Source organism: Astatotilapia calliptera, chromosome 7 (genome assembly GCF_900246225.1).
Source record: "Astatotilapia calliptera chromosome 7, fAstCal1.2, whole genome shotgun sequence".
Classification (NCBI taxonomy): domain Eukaryota; kingdom Metazoa; phylum Chordata; class Actinopteri; order Cichliformes; family Cichlidae; genus Astatotilapia; species Astatotilapia calliptera.
Window position 1 is genome coordinate 41,816,896 of NC_039308.1, and position 21,644 is coordinate 41,838,539.

The 21,644-nt window shown below is 40.4% G+C and overlaps 2 protein-coding genes across 5 annotated transcripts in view; both read left to right on the plus strand.

The window, feature by feature from the left end:
• The first annotated feature begins 230 nt into the window (after window positions 1-230).
• Window positions 231-15,405, plus strand: ctcf (CCCTC-binding factor (zinc finger protein)). Of its 4 annotated transcripts, none has more exons than XM_026174820.1 (17): window positions 296-432; window positions 2,468-2,616; window positions 3,123-3,303; window positions 3,426-3,580; window positions 3,760-3,879; window positions 4,319-4,498; window positions 10,317-10,532; window positions 10,619-10,781; window positions 11,860-12,030; window positions 12,144-12,277; window positions 12,360-12,480; window positions 12,750-12,899; window positions 13,002-13,162; window positions 13,827-14,009; window positions 14,128-14,263; window positions 14,354-14,596; window positions 14,847-15,405. In XM_026174820.1, exons 2-17 carry the CDS (start codon window positions 2,587-2,589, stop codon window positions 15,089-15,091), a joined length of 2,589 nt encoding a protein of 862 aa, XP_026030605.1. In that variant the 5' UTR covers window positions 296-432; window positions 2,468-2,586; the 3' UTR covers window positions 15,092-15,405. The 4 variants fall into 4 exon arrangements, with proteins under 4 accessions (XP_026030608.1, XP_026030605.1, XP_026030606.1 ...); XM_026174821.1 differs by having other exon boundaries at window positions 3,444-3,580; XM_026174823.1 differs by lacking the exon at window positions 2,468-2,616 and having other exon boundaries at window positions 231-432; window positions 3,444-3,580.
• Window positions 15,406-19,827: 4,422 nt separating this feature from the next.
• carmil2 (capping protein regulator and myosin 1 linker 2) overlaps window positions 19,828-21,644 on the plus strand; it is a 62,936-nt gene continuing 61,119 nt past the window's right edge. Inside the window, exon 1 of the mRNA XM_026174824.1 lies at window positions 19,828-19,870. Coding sequence (XP_026030609.1) covers window positions 19,843-19,870 — 28 coding nt within the window. The 5' untranslated portion in view covers window positions 19,828-19,842. The remainder of the gene's footprint in view (window positions 19,871-21,644) is intronic.

The following is a 21,644-nucleotide window of genomic DNA, read 5'->3' on the forward strand; positions in this document are numbered from 1 at the left end:
TATTAAACAGACTAAAAACATTTCAGTTACATAACTTTTTCTTTGGTTCTAAATGAGCATGTTTTCATTTGTATGTTTTATTGAAAACGTTAACGCCTCGGGTTTATTCTCTTGTGAATGTCGCATTTCCGAGGGTTGTGAAAGCGTCCGTTTTCCTAACGTTGTGATAAATAGGCTTCACTGTATTCCAACGGGGCGCCCCTCCTGGCCAATCAGTGTGTCTGCAGCAGCTTCGACACCACCCCCCAGCGGCCGCACAGGCGCACTGAGCTTCCAACTGCCATTTTGTGGCAGAAGCTACTCTGCTAAAGCAGGAGAAGGATTAAAACAAACTGCGAAGAAGCCCGCATTTTTCCCTAGTCGGCTAAACTTTGTAGCACAGACTCTGTGCTTTCCGCCGAGTTAAGCAGAAGGAGAAACAGACTAAAAGAGGTAAAGTATCACTACTTTTCACATAAGGGGGGAGTTTGCAGGATCTTTAATCGGCCTCTAGGTGTCACGATGGGGCTCTGGGTCCGGGCAGCTCGTCGGAGAGTGTTTGTCTCCCTCTATCGTTATTGAAAACCCTGTCAAAATATGCTTAAAAACACAAGTTACAATAAATATGTATACATCCAGTTGTATTTCGTACGTATTTGTTAGAATATAGTCGAAGACATGTTGTGAATACTCCGTCGATTTGGTTGGAGAGTTTAGGCCAAGGCGTCCATTTTCTCGCTTCTTTGTTTCCCATTTTTGCTACCTTGACGACATCGAACTGGCGGGTTTAAGTTAGTTAACGTTAGCTTGTTTGCATTAATATAAAGTGTAACCCAGACAATCTTACAAGCACGAAATAATTGTTGCGACATTGGCGTCGTTTTGGGTGATCCTGTTCACGTTACTTTGAGCTTTAGCGTGTTGCATAACGTTTAATCAAATCTATATTTGGGGAAAAAGAAGCGAGATAGCTACTAGCGTTGGTTAGCAGTCACCGTTAGCAAAGCTAACAGGATCACGTCGACCTGACAGGCTTGAGGCCCTCTGTACCCAACGCCCTTAATACGTCTGAATGTTTCGAAGCAACGGAGTCTCGAAACGTGACCCTAACCAAGGTTTTACTCAGCACTTTCCTGACGCATCTGAAATACTGGAACCAAACTGATTATTGTGGCCCCTCGTTGCAAAGTACACACACGGAAACGCCAACTCCGAGGCAAGTGCGGGAGAGTGACGAAGCATTCACAGCAGAACGATCTTTGGCGTTCTCGAAGATCAGATGAGCATTTAGCGTTCTCCCAGCCGTCTTCCATTATTGAATGTTGCACCTCTCTCCTTTTTAGCCCATCACGACGTGCTCTGAATTGTCGGGTGTTGTTACACCCGTTGCCAGTTCGTCGCTTATTCTAAGCCCACCTAGAGCCTCATAGCCACAGATATATATTACAGCAGAGAGCTCCCTCTACGACTCGGCTTGGAGAGCTACAAAAATACAGCTATATAAATGCATTGAAAGGGGACGACAACTGACTGCTCCGCTCCGAGTGATTGCTGTTTTGTGGTAAATTTGTTCTGCTGTAAATAGAAGGATGTATGAAGGCCTTTGCCAGAGCCTCTCCAGTTTCCCACATTTAGCAAATAAAGACAAATGTGTCGAATCTCACAAACACATTTCAGGGATTGCCAGTATTCTAAAATCACATTGGGGTTATGGTGTGTGTAAGAGTAGTTACACAGCCACTACTTCATCTCAAGTGTGTATATAAATGCATACACATCTCTAAATGTGTGGTGTTTTAAGGGTGAAAAGGGTGAATTTTTAGCACAGTATTCAGATCTAGGCACATATCATTTCTTGAGCTACTAATGCAATTTTCTCTGGACTGTGTGGTGTGTAAAATGTCAGCATATTTCAAAGCTGATTGTTAGATCTCACCCTTTGTGTACAGTTAAGGGTTTTGCTCAAGTTAAACAATTAGCAGTGATGGTGTCAGTTTTGTTTTTCTTCATTGTTAATAAAGTCTAGTCTTATAGAAGAATGGGGGAGGGGGGGTTAGTGCAGATTTAATGAGTCTGTTAGTACAAATTCAGCCTACCCTGAAACATACTGATTTATTCAGGCTAGTACTGGTAAATAAAAGATTTCAAGGGGGGGAAACCAGCAAATGGCAGTAATCATATATCGCTGATCCTTTATTCTAAGATATTTTTTAAACCTCTTTATATCGGATTTCACCATGATGTGTAACACTACATAGTTTTTAATGTTGTAGTGTGATCTTGCAGCGGCAGAGAGAAAAATACATGCTGAATGTAGACACTTTTAGTGCGAAACTTCTTTTTTTTTTTTTTCCATTCATAGTACTCCTTCAGGTCCACAACCCTTTTCCCTGCGTTATGATGCAGTTTAAGTCACTGCTTGTGAATGTGCACGGAATACATAAGCATATAGTGCTGCTGTGTAATATATCCCTCTCCTGTCCTTCAGGTTGGCAGGGACAGTCAGGTAGCAGGCATTTGATCGAGCACAGCTCAGGGCTTTCAGCAGCAAAAAAAGGAGATCTCTGATACAAGAACCCTGCAGACTGCAGCCTAGTCGGCAAAGTCATGTTTAAGTCATTATCCTTTCTATTCCAGGTAACAGCTGTAGTGTTAAGAAAAAGTTGAGCCTTATAAGTTTCACTTTGTTCCCATTCTGAGAGTACAGCTTGATAGTGGCAGCATGGTGTTTGTTTTACATTTTAATATTATCCAGAATCTTAATATTGTACATATCCGGTTCACTAGTTAATGATATGAAATATTTGAATAATCTGTTTTTCATATTTTCATAAGTTCTGAAAGTAGATGCTATGCATACAGAAATCATGTTTTTATGTGCAATAATCCTCAGTATCAATAGAAATGGGAGAACGTTAAATCAGAAAAATGTCATGTTTTGAGATGGAAGTTTAACATGCTGGTGAACAGATACATGATCAAACTGTAACCGGCTACTGATTAGTTTCTTCTCCTTTGGTTTTTATATGGTCATAGTTTAGTCAACTTCTTGTGTTCAGTTGTAAGACTGTATACTGCTGTCCTAGACAAAATATGGCCCCACACTGCTAGAAAATGTTTGTTTCCACAACACAATATTTCAGTTCCTACCCAGCATGGACGGGAGGCCAACAGATGGTGTAGGGGTTGTGGATGTCCCCACCAAAGAGTTTCCGTCCATCCAAGCTGTTCACAGCCAGGATGCCATGGTGGCGGATCTCCTTCAGCAAGCAGCTGAGGCTGGGGGTGTGGTGGAGGGACAAGCTGGAGTTGTCGTAGAACAAGGTTCTTACTCATTTCATATGTAATTTTACCGTTTAGCTGTTAAAAATTTTTTAAAAAGTATTCATTTGTAATGTAAACGGGGACATTTTGACATTAAAACAGTCAAAGGTTTTATCCAACAGGTCTGTTTTATCCAACAGGTCACGGGGACGGAATGGCAGCAGCCACTCAATCCCAGCAACAGCTAATGGAAGGAGTTGGTGTGGAAGGTGGCACAGGTGTTGAAATGATGGTTATGGACTCATTGGATCCCACCCTGTTGCAGATGAAAACTGAGGTGAGTTACAGTTACATTATTTTGATTTAATAGTTATTTAAACTTAGAAGAAAAATGAAAATATTATGTTTTGATGTCACTTTAGTTTTAGATATGACATTTATTGAATTTAGAGTACCAAGCATGCCTTCCAGAATATGCATCTTTACCACAGTGCTCATTATTATACATAATTGTAGGTAATAGATGCTGCAGTGGGAGGATCATCAGCTGCGGTGGGTGTGGTCGGAGGTGTACCAGGTGGTGCTCACCAAGCTACTGTGACAACTGTGGATCAAACGCAGATAATCACCCTACAGGTACTTTTTTTCCATTTCATATTTGTTTTTTGTTTTTCTTGTTTGTTTTTGTTTGGTTTTTTTGGGGTTTTTTTTTTTACTTTTATCCATTTGTGGTGTCAACAAAGCCAGTAGACTTTTAATATAGTTTTAATGAAGTTTATGTTTTCTATTAGTTAATGTTGTCTATTAGTTTCAGTAGAGTGCTGGTTACACAGTTGAGCAGGCGACACATATTCCTAAAACTAATGCAGGCCTGTCTATCCCAAGGCCATTTACTCTTAGCACTTCTCTCAACATTCCCGCCTCTCTCCACTGTTCTATCAAATAAGGCAAACCCACCCCCCCAGATTGGTGTGTGTGTGTGTGTGTGTGTGTGTGTGTGTGTGTGTGTGTGTGTGTGTAAAATCTCACTACTCTGTTGAATCAGAAGGCATGATTTCTGTTGTCCTGTCCTCAGGTGGTGAACATGGAGGAGCAAGCCGCGTTGGGCTTGGGGGAGCTACAGCTGGTTCAGGTGCCTGTTTCAGCCACTACTGTAGAGGCGCTTCAACAGGGCAATTTTGTAGACACTACTGCAATGCCTAAAGATGGAGACCCAGTTATCTGTCACACCCTTCCACTGCCTGAAGGCTTTCAGGTACACAGATGTACAGCTGTAAACTCATGCATGACATTTGAAAATTATATATGTACTATAGTCAAAGGTTTAATTTTTTTAGTCGTTTAATGTTAAAAATGATTAGTGTATATTCTTTAGGTCAGGCTCAGAAGCCTTTGTGACAAAAATCTGCAAAAAAATTTATGACAGCCACACAATTACAAATATGCACACATGAGGAAACACACATGCACAGAGAGACACACACACAAGATCCAATTCAGTCAAACAGTCTAAATATATTGAATTTGAATCTTACAATGAGATCATCCCATTAAAAGGCTTTCTCTCTCTCTCTCTGTCACACACACAAACACACACACACGCACACACAAACACACACAGACAGACACAGAGGGAGAGAGCTGCCGAATTTAAATCCACCAATCCGAGTGGCTGTTTACGTTTTCCCGCCAAAACAGGTGCATCTTTTTACACACGCAGCACAGAGAGGCACAGGATTATTGCAGTCTATTTCTCATAGTGACGACTCCCCTCAAACAAATGACCATAATTTCCTAACCGTAGGGGCTAGAGCGGTCATTCTTACACCGTTTTGTTCAGAAGAGATGGGGGAATCTTCCAGTGTTTACAATTTATCATTAACATATGAATTTTTAGAGATATATGACATGGATGACTTATTGACTTAGAAGCCACGAATTCCCCAATATGCAAATTTGAATGGCTGAGGCCACATATATGATTGGCTGGCTGGGAAGCCGTGCAGGCCCTGATTTGTGGATTTGAATTCCTCAGCCCTGATATGATTGGCTGGCTTAGAAGCCATGAAGGCCCCAATATGCAAATTTGAATGCCTCAGGACACATAAATGATTGGCTGGGAAGCCGTGCAGGCCCTGATTTGAAAATTCTAATGTCTCAGTCCTCACAGAGGATTGGCTGCCTGGGGACCTGGCAGAAATATATAGAAATACTATGATTAAGCATAAATACTACATTTAGTAGAAATACTATGTTTTAGCACAAATACTATAAAAAGCAGAAATACTATATTAAGCACAAATACTATAAAAAGCAGAAATACTATATTAGGCACAAATCCTATAAAAAGCAGAAATACTATATTAGGCACAAATAGTATAAAAAGCAGAAATACTATAATTTAGCAGAAATACTATGTTAGGCACAAATCCTATAAAAAGAATAAATACTATAATTTAGCAGAAATACTATATTAGTCACAAATCTTATGAAAAGCAGAAATAGTATGATTTAGCAGAAATACTGTATTTAGCACAAGTACCGAAAAGTACCAGAAATACTATGATTTAGCAGAATAGTAATAACTTACAAAATTACAAATATGGAGGCATATTGAAACAGAAATGCACAGAGGGACACACAAACACAGGCTCTAATCCAGTCAACCAGTCTAACTATATTCAATTTAAATCCTACAATGACATGCTGCCAAATAAGGGCAGGGTCCTCTCTCTCCCACTAAACACACACACACACACACACACACACACACACACAGACAGACACAGAGGGAGAGAGCTGCCGAATTTAAATCCACCAATCAGAGTGGCTGTTTACGTTTTCCCGCCAAAACAGGTGCATCTTTTTACACACGCAGCACAGAGAGGCACAGGATTATTGCAGCCTATTTCTCATAGTGAGGACTCCCCTCAAACAAATGACCATAATTTCCTAACCGTAGGGGCTAGAGCGGTCATTCTTACACTGTTTTGTTCAGAAGAGATGGGGGAATCTTCCAGTGTTAACAATTTATCATTAAAATATGAATTATTAAAGATATTTTACTTCTAATGCACCATAACTGAGTAGAGCGAAGCAAAAACTGCCTTGACTTGCCCTCAAACAACGCTTTCTAACTCTAAATCTATTTGGAGTATCGATATCATTCTTTCACCGTAAGAGACAGCAGGCTTTGGTGAACAATCATGGAAATTTTCAGGTCTCTGTGGAAATCCAACAAAAAGTTATGACGAGAGAAAAAAGTGGTTCATTTCCACAGTTTCAAAGCTGAAGAAATCTGAGCGAGGGACAAATTTCCTACCCTCAAACAAACGTAATTCATGGCCAAATGGTAATAGGTGAGAAAACAATTCTTGAATTGTGAGCATCAGGAGTGTCTGAAGATATACCGGGACAAGCCTCATGTCTTAACTTTGCTTCGTTAAGGAGATATGACGATTCGAATATGCCTCTCATTACAGAAATCCAACGGTGATTTTGAACAAGCTGTCCATTCACTTTATATGGAGAGGTTTTCTGACATTGTGTTGGTCTGAGGAGATTTGCCAAAATTCTATAAATCCCACAACAATGATAGTGACATTTTCTGAAAGCCAGCAAAAATACCTACATTTTGATGCATAATTTGTGGAAGTTGAGTGAAAATTGAGCAAGTAGCAAACAGTTGTTCGGACATGAAGAGAAGACTGCAAAACCTTCAGTGACACACTGGAAGCCAAGAGCATAGCAACGATAACAACGCATGTATTTTGTGAAAAATCACAATTTTGCAACTCAAAACTTTAAGAGGCATAAAAGTAAAACAGTAAAAGATTTGAAAAAGCTGAATCATACCTGAATAGCCCAATATTTTGTGAACATTTTAAAGTTTGAATGGTTGTTCTAGGTGAAAGTATGAGGAAGTAGTTAAGTTTCAAAAACAAGCAAAATTCAGCAGAATTTTGGAAGTTTCCCATTCATTTCAATGGGACAAATTAAAGGAAAAAAGCTTAATATTTTAAAAAGTATAATAGCAAAAAATAGCAAAAGTCATAGCGATCATTAGCAGAAATAGCAGAATAGTTTATGCTTAAAGCATCCACACAATAATAAAGAATAAAGAGAAACAGGAACTCAATAGTGTGGATGCTTAAAGCATCCACACAACTAGTTGACCACTGAACTCAAGAGATGGTATCACTATGCTGAAAGGAAGGCATACAAGAGTGTCCCACTTCAAGATAAAGGCCCTATTTGTGTGGGAAGAAGACCCTGATGAGAGCCACTTGGGGATGGAGGAACAGGATACTAGCAACTCAACTAATGTTCAAACCATCCTCAAAGAGTTAAGAGACTTCTGCCATGAAAACAGTACTGAACTCTGTGAAATTAAAGGTAAAATTGTAAAAATGAGCAAGGGAATGGACCACACTGAAAAAAGAATTACAGAAGCAGAAGAAAGAATATTGATACCCATGCTAGCTGGCTGGAAGCCAGGTTAATGACCAAGAAGGAAGGTCGAGTTGTGAAAGAATTCACAGAATAGAAGAAAACTTGCCCAATGTAGCTGCTTTTGTAGAAAATGCATTGAGGGAGAAGTTGGCTATTTCACATGCTATGGAGCTGGGAATGGAGAGCGCTCACCACTCTGTCGCTCTGAAGCTGCCATGTGCTGCCCCTCAGTGATCCATAGTGGCCAAGTTTGGCAGCTTCAAGGTAAAGGAAGAAGTTTCAAAATTGTCTGGCAGAAAAAAGGGGTTTGTTTTTCAAGACAGGAAGGTTTTCTTGGAACATGATCATGCACCAGAAGTGCTTAGAGAGAAGAAAGAGAAGTCTTTCAAGAGCTTGACAGGTGGTTTTGCTGTTTTATTTGGCAGGGCAAAGGACCCAAGATTAAACTTAAGACCCTGCAAGTGGCTAAAGACAAAGAACGTCTTTTCCTGCCAAATACCGTAAATGTCGGGCTATAAGCCGCTACTTTTTGCACAAGCTTTGAACCCTGCGGCTTTTAGTCAGGTGCGGCTTTTCTATGGCTTGTCCGTGATTTTTGTCATATCGTAAGACGATTTGTTTTGTGTGTTCCGCTGTTGTACGGCACTACGTTGCCTGGCGGAAGGATCGGGGTTCAAGAGTGGTATGTTAGTCACATGTCCGTCCGCCAGGCAACGTAGTGCCGTACGAAGTAGCGCGAAAAACAAACTTCAAAGTAGCGCTACGCGTTCAGCGGGAGTCGTGGATGATGAGCGGCGATAAACTTGCAAGTTATGCCCAAAAAGCAAGTTATGCCCAACTCCACCGGTGGATTCTGACAGCGTGGAATAGTGTGAAAACATCCACGATCACCAACGGATTTTGAAGGGCTGGACTGCTGCATGATGGAGAGGAGGACACCGCCACGGCCCTTCTGAGGGTGTTCGACTTGGTTTTGAAAGTGACAACGAAGGAGAGAAGAAGAGTGGATGACGAAGCCATCATGAGCCTGTTTGTATCCGACACTGGAGAAGAGGACTTTGGTGGTTTTAGTGCGTAGGAAGAAGAGAAAGATGGTGAATGACTGACTTTTCTTCTTGTTAAAGCTGTGTCACTGCACCTGAGCCTAAAAGGTAGGCCGAATCTATTGTTCTGGTGTGCTGTAGGTTATTGTTATGTACTACATGTGCAAATATGTACCCATAACTTGTTTTTCAAAATATTAATAAAAGTGATGTCTCCAAACAGCCATCTCTTTCCTGACAATTCCCTTTGTGCATATTCTCTTACATATGATATGTCAACATTGAAACACCTGCGGCTTTTGGTCAGGTGCGGCTAATGTATGTACAAAACAGGATTTTCCCCTGATTTTAGCTTGTGCGGCTAATATTTAGGTGCGCTTTGTAGTCCGGGAAATACGGTACTAGAGATTAGTTTAGGGCAGTACAGATCACAACCTTGACGAACATGTGTAACTCAGTCTGCACAGCACAGTGGAAGGAGATGGAAATATAAAGTCATATTCCATTACAGAACCTGCTCCACCTTAATGAATCCAACCCCTGGATATAAACATCTCTTAGGACTTAGTTCAGTGTGGTGAGAGAGAAGCAACCCAAGGAACTCTATAGACCGATACACTAGATAATATACGACCCTGAATTCAGCCCAAATAAAACTGATAGTTGATTTAAGAATGATATAGATATAGGTTATAGGATAAAAGACATAGGTTTGGTTAAATAAAACATTTACTTAGTGGGACCACTTTTAAAATGCTTTGAAGATTTGAAAGAACAAGGATTGACAAATCAAGACTTCTATAGATTTTCACAAAAATCGACATTATATGGGAAATGCGTTTAAAAAGAAAGATGTTGAAGCAGATGTGTCAGTTGTTTTTAAAGGTTCTCTTAATGGCATATAAATCAATTCAAGGAATTCGATACATTTCTAAAATATACCAAGGATTACACAAATTGAAAGTGTAAAATCATAAGAGCTATAATGGAAAATGTGAAAAGGAGGGAAATTTTAAAATTGAACTGGAAACTTAGGAAGACATATCAGTACCAGTGGACTTCCTCTCTGTCCTTGAGAGAGTAACTTTCTCCACAGAGAATTAACTTGCTGAAGATCCTGTGGTGAAACAAAATGCAAACCACTTACATATTTTCTTGGCTTTCCCACTGATCCTCCGGTACTGGACATACATTAGCAAGAAATTAGGAAAAAACATTTAACGTAGCAATTCTGTTATCATTTGAAACCTTATACTTTGGTTCCAATCTTCAAATTCTGGAGGGTGATGTAAAGAGGTAGTTGTTGAACGTTCTGCTGGTAAGCCAGTAAGAAAGCACTCACTAAAAAGTGGTTAACTATAGTTTCCCCTTTTAACTAAGATGCTGCTCACCTTTCTCTACTGGTTCATTAGTACTTAAGTTTTGGTGGGGTTTTTTTGCTTTCATTCTCTGTTTTGTTACTCTTGGTAATAATTTTGCACCAAAAGTGCATTTAACTCAATTGTAGTGCCTGTATGTTCTGAATAAAAACTTGAATAACACCCCCTGACTGAGCAGTTTGTGCCTTTTCATGTTTAGGTAGTTAAGGTTGGTGCTAATGGTGAGGTGGAGACTGTGGAACAGGAGGAGGAAGGAGCAGAAACGCAACCTGACGAGGAGGAAGATGAAGAGGTGGGTAACCAGCTTCTGGAAGAGGGGGAAGAGGAGCCTGTTCAGCCTCCAAATGACGACCCAACCTGGGCTAAGGACCCAGACTATCAGCCACCATCTGGAGTTGTTAAGAAGATCAAAAAGGTAAGAAAGGTGGTGGGATTGTTATTTTTGTAAATGCAGATTTAAGAGACTTTGCTGTACTGAAACTGAACTTGCTGTTTGTCCAGGGTAAAAAGAGTCGTCTGCGTTATGCTGAGGGAGACAAGGATATGGATGTCAGTGTCTATGACTTTGAGGAAGAACAGCAGGAGGGCCTTCTGTCTGAGGTCAATGCTGAGAAAGTGGTCGGCAACATGAAACCACCTAAACCTACCAAGATAAAGAAGAAGGGTAAGTAAAGGGCTTTTTCCATTAGCACCTACTCAGATTGATTTGACACCACTTGAGGCAGTACAACTCTGCTTCAGTTGTACATTAGTGTGTCATAGCTCCTAAATTGTGGAATGAATTACTTCCCCATGTTATGCCTTAAATCTCAAATTTATTCTGTGGTTTGTATGATTTGTATGTGTGGTGTATCTCTTAATTTATTGTTTAAACCTTTGTTTCATGTGCTTTATAAATACATTTAAATGGGTTTGGAGAATAGCACTGCACCAACCCAGCATAGCTGCATACTTATAACCACAGAAAGTTGAAATACACAGCATAGGAGGATCAGCTGGCTGTTTAGGCTACTGCAGCCATACACACCACTATGTTAGTGTGTGAATGAGATAAGATAAAATGACAACAGAAACCATTAATGAAAACTCGAGTGGCAATGTTACCAAACATAACAAGCCAGCAGATACAGCCTAAGGCTAAAAAAAAACCCATTAATATCTAGGTTCCTGTACCTTACAGTAATATACAGGAACATGTGACAGAAAACAATTATTAAATCAAAACTAGCTTTACTTAGCAAACCTACCCTACAGCCATGTGTTTTTTTTTTTATTTGTTTGTTTGTTTTGTGCTGCAGTGATTTATATAAGTTCTTTAAAAATGATTCCCAAAATCTATATATGTACATGGGTTCATAATCCTGGTACTCTAGGGAATTGATATAGTAAGTTGGTTGCAAGGATCCATCTTTGTTATGCCAAACAAACTTAAACCTAGTCCAGATTATGCACATTGACTTAATGAGTCTTGTTTATTTGTCTTCTCTGATATAAATCAGCTCTGAACGATCAAAACAAAAGTGATCACACAACAAGAATATGAATAGAGATGTACAATCAGTCCTAACTTAATGGTTCAGCAGCTGTATTTAACTGTTGAAACTTAATATTGTAAGTTAACACTGTTTTAGTTAAAGACGCGTGTCCCGTAGATGCAGCTAGCCCCAAATGCATTGCATTGTTTTGCTATACAAACACTGTTACTGAATATGAAATCTTTCGATGTCTTTGTTGTTTGTTAGGAGTGAAGAAGACATTTCAGTGTGAGCTGTGTAGCTACACATGCCCTCGACGCTCCAACTTGGACAGGCACATGAAGAGCCACACAGATGAGAGACCTCACAAATGTCATTTGTGTGGAAGAGCTTTTAGGACAGTCACTTTGCTAAGAAACCATCTCAACACTCACACCGGTAAACATGAATCTGTGGTGTCATTAAAATGTACAACGTTGTACTGTGCCTGATAGTTCAATATTTTTTTTTCACACAAGTATGCAAGGATTGCTTACATTTTATTTATGCAGGAACTCGTCCACACAAGTGTACAGACTGTGATATGGCTTTCGTGACTAGTGGAGAGCTGGTTCGCCATCGTCGCTACAAGCACACACACGAGAAACCCTTCAAATGCTCCATGTGTGACTATGCCAGTGTGGAGGCAAGTTTATCTATTGTCTGCTTTGTGTTCTTGGTGTTTAAGTGTTTACCAAAATGTAACTTTGTGTGTGACTGTTGTGTAGGTGAGCAAATTAAAGCGTCACATTCGTTCCCACACCGGCGAGCGTCCATTCCAGTGCAGTCTTTGCAGTTACGCTAGCAGAGACACTTACAAGCTGAAGAGACACATGAGGACACACTCAGGTAAAGCCGACACCTTAACTGCTCCTCTCCTGTGTGTTTAAAGAACTGAAGGGCAATGAAGTGTTTTCTTTGGTGCACAGCTTTATTGATTGTTTTCATGCGAAAGAATAATAAATTGCTTCCCAGACTAAATTACTCAAGTTAGAAATGGTACGGACTGCTAGTACCCAGTTACTCCAATATTGGCATATGGGCCTCTTTGAGAAATGAGAAAGAAATGAAAAACATGAAACTGTAAAACATTGTATGTGCTCAATCATCATTCTTAGGAGAGAAACCCTATGAGTGCTACATCTGCCATGCCCGATTCACCCAGAGTGGAACCATGAAGATGCACATTCTGCAGAAGCACACTGAAAATGTGGCCAAATTCCACTGTCCACACTGTGACACTGTCATTGCGCGCAAAAGTGACTTGGGTAAAACACACTGTGTAAACACACAAACACACATGGTACTTTACTTTAACTTGCTGTTTCTGCCACCTAATTTACTCTCCTGTCATCTGTGTGCTATCTTAGGTGTCCATCTTCGTAAGCAACACTCATTCATTGAGACCGGAAAGAAATGTCGTTACTGTGACGCAGTTTTCCATGAGCGCTACGCTCTGATCCAGCACCAGAAGTCACATAAGAATGAGAAGAGGTTCAAATGTGACATGTGTGACTACTGCTGTCGCCAGGTCTGTAATACAACTGATATTGTGTGACAACCAGGTTTTTCATATTTGTAGTAATATTATTGTTTCAGTTTAGTCTCAAGTGTGAATCATCTACTCGTGTTTAAAAGTCTGAGAGTGAGTCTGGAAGCTGAAGGCTCTGCAGTTTGATAGTAGCAAACTGTACTGGGACAGTATGGTGTTATGATGGATAACCACTAAAACTGTTTTTGAGGCGTTACCCCAACAGGTCAGCATGTATGGACACCGAGAATGAGATGATGTAGGATTTCGTTTTCAGGAATTTCATTATAGGATTTTTTTTCCCCCTCAATTCATACCATAGGTGCATGTACAAGGAGGCTGAGGGATCTAGCACCAGCAGCCACCAGTATTCTTGACTTCTCCAGTCATGGTGGACAAAGCTAAGAGTCTTAGCACAATGACAATACTAATTTAATACATCAATTAGGATATGAATTACCTTGATCACTGTATCGCTATTAACTTGACCATTATCGATTCCTGACGTCATCAGCACAACACTACACAGTGTAAATGAGACCATATGACCATACATTCAGCAGTCTGTCAACTATCTAACTGCTGGCCGTTATTGCATGCATGATATATGAAATAATATTTGCTGCTAACAGTGAAAACTGTGTTTTCATGTTGCTGTGTCCAGGAGCGCCACATGGTCATGCATCGCCGAACCCACACCGGAGAGAAACCATATGCCTGCAGCCAGTGTGAAAAGACCTTCAGACAGAAGCAGCTCCTGGACATGCACTTCAAACGCTACCATGACCCCAACTTTATCCCTGCCACCTTTGTTTGTCCCAAGTGTAACAAGACCTTCACCCGAAGGGTAAGATTACATGTGTTTTTAGCTGTCACACATGAAGTGAAAGCTAAGGGTCAACTCCTAGGCCAGCTAGTTACCTGCAAGTCACAACACAGACTGTTTACGGGTGTGTTTCTTTTAGAACACCATGGCTCGCCACGCGGAGAACTGCAGCGGTGAGGTGGAGGATGCTGAGAATGGAGCTACAATCCCAAAGAAAGGAAGAAGAGGAAGAAAGAGGAAGATGAGGAGCAGGAGGGATGATGATGATGACAGTGGTGAGACGTGGACGCCGTTTTGGGGTTTATACAGGGCTGTGTTTTTCTGTAACTATGTTCAACTAGATTGTTTTGTGTGTGTTCATTCAGATGAGGATCATGCTGAGCAGGATGATGATGAGGAAGAGGGTGAGGGTGAGGAAGAGTCATCACTTCTACAGGAAGAGGAGGACCCAGAAAGCATGGAGCTGGACCAGGCTCCAGCCGCCATTCCTGTACCAGCCCCCGATGAGCCACCAGTCAAGAGGAAACGAGGCCGCCCCCCCAAAAATGCCCCCAAGCCTCCAACACCCAGCAAGTCCGTTAGAGTTGCTACCAAAACAACTGCTTCTGGTGAGCATTAAAATACAAATTTAAAAAAGAAGTAATCTAAGAAGAGTAACCTCTATGAATAGTAAAGTGTCCTGCTCCAGCATTAACGGGCTTTATTTTTTTAACTGTAGTGTCTGTGACAAATTAGAAATGAATGTATGCCATATATGTTAGTGATTAATAACCGTAGAAGACGAGTACTCTAGTAAACGAACCTGTCGTTTTTGATAGTGCTATGGATAGTAAGAAATATGTCTGTTGTGCTTTTTAGCTGCTGCCATCATTCAAGTGGAGGATGAGAGCACTGGGGCAGTGGAGAACATCATAGTGAAGAAGGAGGAAGGTGATGCCTCTGCAGCGACTCCTCTGGAGCAGGGAGTGGCCCTCACTGTGGAGGGGGTGGGGCTTGATGAAGGGGTAGAGACTGTTGAGCTTCCTGTGAACGAAGAAACAGCGGCAGCTTCAGCCAACGGAGATTTGACACCAGAGATGATCCTTAGCATGATGGACCGGTGAACGTAACACAGAAACGCACATGTAGCCGGACTATGACTAAAATTACTGCATACTTCCCCATGGCCTTCATTTCGTGCTTCATCCAATGGCAGCCGTTCTGCTAAAATGGCTTCCGAATGCGACAGCAGGAGCAGTCGTGCACTAAGAGTAGAAGCTGCATGTATGTGTTTAAACACAATGTCTTCACATCCCCGTGTGTCAGCCTGTATGCCCATGTTTCAGGACTCTGTCACACATCCTTCCGTGACCCTTACTGTACACAGATAATGTCAAAGCTAAAACTGCTCTCTGCTGTTAAATGCTTTTTTCCAGTTTGAATGTCTTTTCAATGGCTCTAAGTGGATTTAGCTAATTATTCCTACCCAAAGCCACATCCTGTGCCAGTCTCTACCCACACACCCTCTCCATGTCTTTAATATGAGAACATTATTTGATGGAACTTTACATTCAAGTATTTTTTTTGTTTTTTTTTTAGAAGAAGAACTGTGAGATGTCCTGCTTGCAGTTCTTTACAACTATGCTGATTTTGCAAATTCCATGTGTGAGAGAGTGTGTGTGAGAGTGTGTGTGTGTGAGAGAGAGAATGTAGCTTTTCCTAACAATGACATTATTGGTACTTTCAGATGCCATTTTTGCTTAGTTTTGTGATTTTTAATTTTTTTTTTTTCCTAAAGCCACATGGTCACCATAGTGGTGTTATTAGTCAGCTGTTTGTACACTGAGTTAGCAGAATGAGTCTTCCTGTGAGTAGGCATGGGGTAAGTGTTGACATCAATAGAAGTGAGTGATGATAGTTTTTCAGCCTTCTTGTTAAACCTTGTTGTGAACTGAAACTAGCCCCCAGTCAACTTATGTAAACTAAAACGATGAGACGGCTCATAAATGAGTTTGGCCATATCACACACGCAGCCGAAACTTCAACTGTTTCACACATGGGAGATATTTGTCATTCATATGTCACTCAATGTTTCTCCTCCTGTCCACATTTTTGAAGGAAAGGGTCGTACACGTCTCATGAAACCCCGCTGGTTGGAGAAAATGTGGATAATCCTACTTATACAATATCGTATTATAGCAGTGGTTTTTGAACACCCCAAGCACTTCAGCTAATCCCAGTTCTTACTGTAACAGTCATTATGCATTTTGTAAATCAGTCGCTCAAACACGTTCTTCATCTACAATAATCAGTGAAAACTAGCTGTGGCGGATGGAGTGCATGTACATACACATTTTAACACCTTTGAATGTTTTTATTATCTGAACATGTGTTGGGAAAGAGACAGCAAGGCTTGCATGTATTTTTCTAAACCTGAGTGTCCTGAGCGAAGGGCCCTCACCATCATGCTTTCATTCTACAGATTAGCATATATACCCAAATCAACTGAATTGATTTCTGCCACCCCCGACTGTCTCTTGGTTAGCTTGTGTCTGCTGTGATGCATTACAGTTTAATTTTTGATCTTTCTGTAGTTGTCACTGTTTCTCTGCAGTTGGTTGAGTTCAATGCGTAGTGGGGCCAGTTTGACTTCTAGTGGACTGTAAGTTGTTGCTTGAAGACGGGTTTGTATCTAAAAACAGAAGTGACTTGGAACTCGTTTGTAGGGACAGAATGACCCTTGTGCAAATGCACTGTTCAACATACTGGATCTTATCTGGCCAAGTTGGTCCCCTGCCTTCGTCATCTCTGAGAGAAAGCTGCATTTAAGCCTCTGTGTTCAGTTCTTCATACATTTCAGTTTCTTCGTGTCTGCACACTCACACATTAGCCTTATTTTTGCAGTACATCAGTGGCTTTCAGCTATATGAACACTGAAAAGTAACTGCTAATGTAAGCTGTTTTCTGCCATTGCTGCACCATCCTCCACCATCAAGTTTTCCAGCTGGTAGTGCAGTGTGCATATCATATTTTAGGTTTTAGCTAAACTGCTTTACACTAAGACTGAACCAACTTGAGGTAATGGAAAAGCCCCATTGATAGAGCTGTTTGGCAAATTGCTACTTTTGTATTTCCATGTTGTCGTTCTCACTTCCACTCAGTTTCCAGGATTCCTCAAGATCCAAGTGTCAACAGATAATATGATTTGATTTCTCTGAAGACAGTTGAATTATGGATTATTACAGCCATAAGGTGACTTTAGCTCTTCTGTAATGTAAATGCCCAGTTGTGTAAAAAAATGAATCAGATTTGCACTGTACAGTTGTGGTCAGGCATCTTCCTGTGTAACAAGACAATGTTCAGTTACCTGATCTGTCATATTCATGTCCTGATGGAATGATTTGAGGTTATATGACTGTTCTGAAATCAGTGCGGGGTTTTGTTTTGTTTTTTTTTCTTGTTGTTATTTGTTTGTTTTGGGGTTGTTTTGTTTTTTAAATTCCATATTGTTTGTTTTTGCAGAAAAATTGAGAAAATAGTTTTAAGATTAAGTGTCCCCATTTTAAGACCAAGAAAACAAATGTTTGTGATGTCATTTTTGAAAATGAGAAATTGTACAGATGATGAAAATTAAAATCATCTTAATGGGCTTATGACTGCTGCATAATTCTGTTCTTTAACTTAAACGTGTAGTTATTCAAAAAGGTGGGATTATAAAATACATTTGTGATCAGTTTACAAACACCAATGGGCATGATTGCCATAGTAATTTGGGGCTTTTATTGATTTCTTTGAACTTTTTGGTTTGCTTTTTGTTTTTTACAAGGTAGAATGATTACATATCATACATCGATAATGACTTCAGAAAATGAGAATTAGGTGCACAAGTGAATAATTATTTAGTATTTTATCTGTACATGGTCAAAATCTGCACATCATCTTCTTTCGGCTGCTTCCTTTAGCGGTCACCACAGCAGCTCTTGTGCCTCCATCTCACACTATCCCTAACATCTTTGCTCTGTCACACCAGCCCTGTGCGTGTCCTCCTTCACTACACCCATGAACCTTATCTGTGCTCTTGCTTTTTTTTCCTTCCTACTCTACAGCCAGTGTCTTCACTGCTCATGTCAAAATTGTCTCAGCCTTGAAGCTCTTACTTTGTCTCCAAAGCACTCAACGTTAGCTTTCCATCCGATATACTTGTATATCCTGTCCATTGTGGTCACACACTCAGCACCTCAAGTCCAGCCTGTCGTTTGTTTTTTTTTGTTTTCCAAACTATAGATCACAATGTCACCTGTGAACATCTTGGCAGACAGAAACTGCCAAATGTCATCTGTCAACCTGTCCATCATCACTCCATGAAGGAGCTCAAAGTAGATCCCTGATGTAACCTCAACCCATCTGTCCCTTCTACCTCAACACTGCCTTTCTGTCCTCACACTGTACCTGTTCTGCGCCACCCTCACATACTTCTCTGCCACACCTGACTTCCTCACAAAGCTTTCTCTAGATCCAGAAATACACAGTGCGTCTCTTTCCGGCCACCTTTTTATTTATCCATCAACACTGTCGTCCTCTCGCTTTTATTTATTCATCAGCTTCTCAAAGTACTTCCATCTTCTCAACACCTGGCCACCTGGCTTACACAGCTTGCAGTCATTCAGTTGACCTCCTCTATATGCCAAAGTATTCCAGAGTCAAGCATGACAACATCTGTCTGACTGCTATTAATTATTTAATATTGTCAGCCTGTCCCAGCTACTATAAGGCACGAGGCAGGGTACACCCTGCACACGTCACCAGTTAAAAGGGACCTGTCCAGGGTGACACATAGAGACAGACAACAATTCATACCTATGACGGTAACTAACCCCACTAACTGCATGTCTTTGGACTGTGGGAGGAAGCCGGAGTACCCAGAGAGAACCTACACAAGCATGGGGAGAACATGTAAACTCCACACAGAAAGACCCTGGCCAGGTGCTGGAATTGACCTTCTTGCTGTGAGGCAAACGTGCTAATCCTCCTGGAGCACTTTCTACAACAGGATGGGAGAAAAATTCAGTTTAATTCTATTTATTTATACAGCGCCAAATCAAAGTAACAGTTGCCTTAAGGCGATGTACAAAACTGTAAACGGATCAAAGCAGTTCTGCCTTAACTAAATGTAGATAAAACAGTTTGAATGTGCACTTTGGTTCCCCCTGGTGGTTAGAGATAACTACTAATGAAAAATATAATTGATTCCATCATAATAAAAGTAAAAGTCATTAAACCCTTATTATGCTTTCATAAATACTATTTCTTTTATTTATCCTCTGACGTTCAACATTTGATTAGTTCCTAAACTTCTAAACACGATGCACAACTTTGTAAAACTGCAGGTTTCCTGCAGTGTGGGGGTTAGCTTCAGTTCCTTCCTGCTTAGTCTTCTCTGTGTTCACAGTGTTATTGACTCACAACATGGAACAGGATGTGAGTATCTACGTTCACAAGCAGAGGGTGCATGCAAGCAGAGCAAGAAAGGTGACGTGTGTGCATGCATGCAGGGTGGAAAGAGAAAGAGGGTTATATGCAGATGTGCTCTGAAAAAGAAATCTTATGGTGGTTTCATGTGTGTACCTTCACACCTTTAGTATCTCCACGCTACATTTTCTTGTTTTACTATCTCCTCTGCTCCCTGCTCCTGACTCAGTGCAGTTGGATTTGTACACACTGTTTTATTAGATTAAAATCTGTCTTCTTTTTGTAAATTTGGCGGTATGGACATGCATCTTTCCTTTCGTTATTTCTCTAAGGAGCAGTACAAGATCACAGATTAACTTTTTGTGCATCTTCATATTAATTTCATCGTTTTATTGAAGTCCACAGAATGGAGGCTGTTTCCCAGAACCTGCAAGGTAAGCTGAGCCATTTTCAGCAGCAAAGTTAATGCGCTTTGATATTTCTGATTCTTTGAACATAGGATGATAGCATTGAAACACCTTAAAGGTTTTTACATGTATTTCAACTCAGTCTGTTTAAGCTGACCTAGTTAAAGCAAATGCAATCTAATTCAGGGGCTCCAAATGTTGCCATACTGGGTAAAAACGGGTGCTTAGCAACAAAATGTGAGACTTTCTGTCACAGAGATCATCTTACATGTATTTATTTTTGTCTAAAACTTCAAACATACAGTTTTAATGATGTAAGATTATTTATAAAGATGTAAATAATCTGTGCTTCAGTGATACTAGCCATACAACTTTTTACTGGACTAAATCCTGACTTCATAAAAAACATCTGGTCTGCACAGTTAAGTTAGGCTTTTCTTTTTCATTGAAACAAACTGTTTATGCCTAAAGGTCAGCTTCTCCTACTTAGTTACCGTCTGTGTTTCCACTTTAACAGTCAGTGACACCAACTGACAAAAAGAAGGAAACGTGACTCAGTGTGTGGTTTGTTAGCAGTGTTATGAACTGAATAAAGACAGTCCGATACCAGGACTCTGAAATTATTACTCTGTTAGTGCTCCGATTAATTTCTAAAGAAGGGTGGGTGCACAGCTGACCTTCATCATGCAGCATTCTGCAGAAATTCAGTGTAATCTGAGCACATGATCGGTATTGTATGTAACATGTCCCTGAATTCAGCACAGCAGTCAGTTGCACTCTGACTGTCAGTATTTCCATGCCATAGACCTTGCCGGTGCCAAAAAAGCCTCTGAATAACAGTGAATCTGGCACTTGTTTGGTGAGGTGACTCCGAGAAATTTCTGTGCCATCTTAAAACTCTAAACTACCTGAACTTCATTAGAAATGATCACCTAGTCATGTATAATCAGGGTTAAGGTTGGAACTACTAGGGCTCACTTCTGTAAAACATCAAACCCTGATTATACAGCTATTGCATAATAACAGTTTGAATGTTCTCTCACAGATGTTTTACTGTCTTTGTGGGGGACGTACCTAATTTCTGTCCTTCAGCAACTTCTGAGCCTCAGGTTCATTTCATATCTGCTGCCCTTTAGATAGATTATTAAAAACTAATATCACATGCTATTTATTTGTAGATACCGTTCAGGTATGTTTTTTGCCCCAACCAAATAAGCTAATGTTATTTATAAATGAATGGACAACATTAATTTGATCAGTTCATTTAAGTTTTTTTGTACAGGTCATTCCCAATAAGACAGACGTTCTAATCCTCAGAAAGCGTGGCTTACATGATCAGTAACACTGTAGGCGTCCTGTCCTCTGCTAATTTTATCAAATACAAATAATTTCATCTTTGACCAGTCCCAGTGTTTTTGCACCCACATAAAGGAGTTTTCTTTGTGCTGATTTTCCCCCACAAAGCTTTTTTTATTCTCACGTTCATCCAGACCATCCTTTATCAGCTTTTGTTATTCATCATTGTCTTCGCTCTGTATCTGATTACTTGTGGGAAATTCAGGCTACTATTTGGCCACTTAACACCTGATCAATGTGTCCATCTCCTTTCAGTAGCTTACCGTTGCCCACATCACCTATTTTCAAACTTGTCAGCCTCACCTACAGAGCAGTGTACTGTTGGTCTCTGAGGTCTCCTGTGGATCAAGAATCAAGAGTTTTTGTGTCATACACACCATGTGTGAGTTTTATAATATAAATCTGTAATTTTGTATATGAAAAGAATGAGTGAGTGGACTCTTGT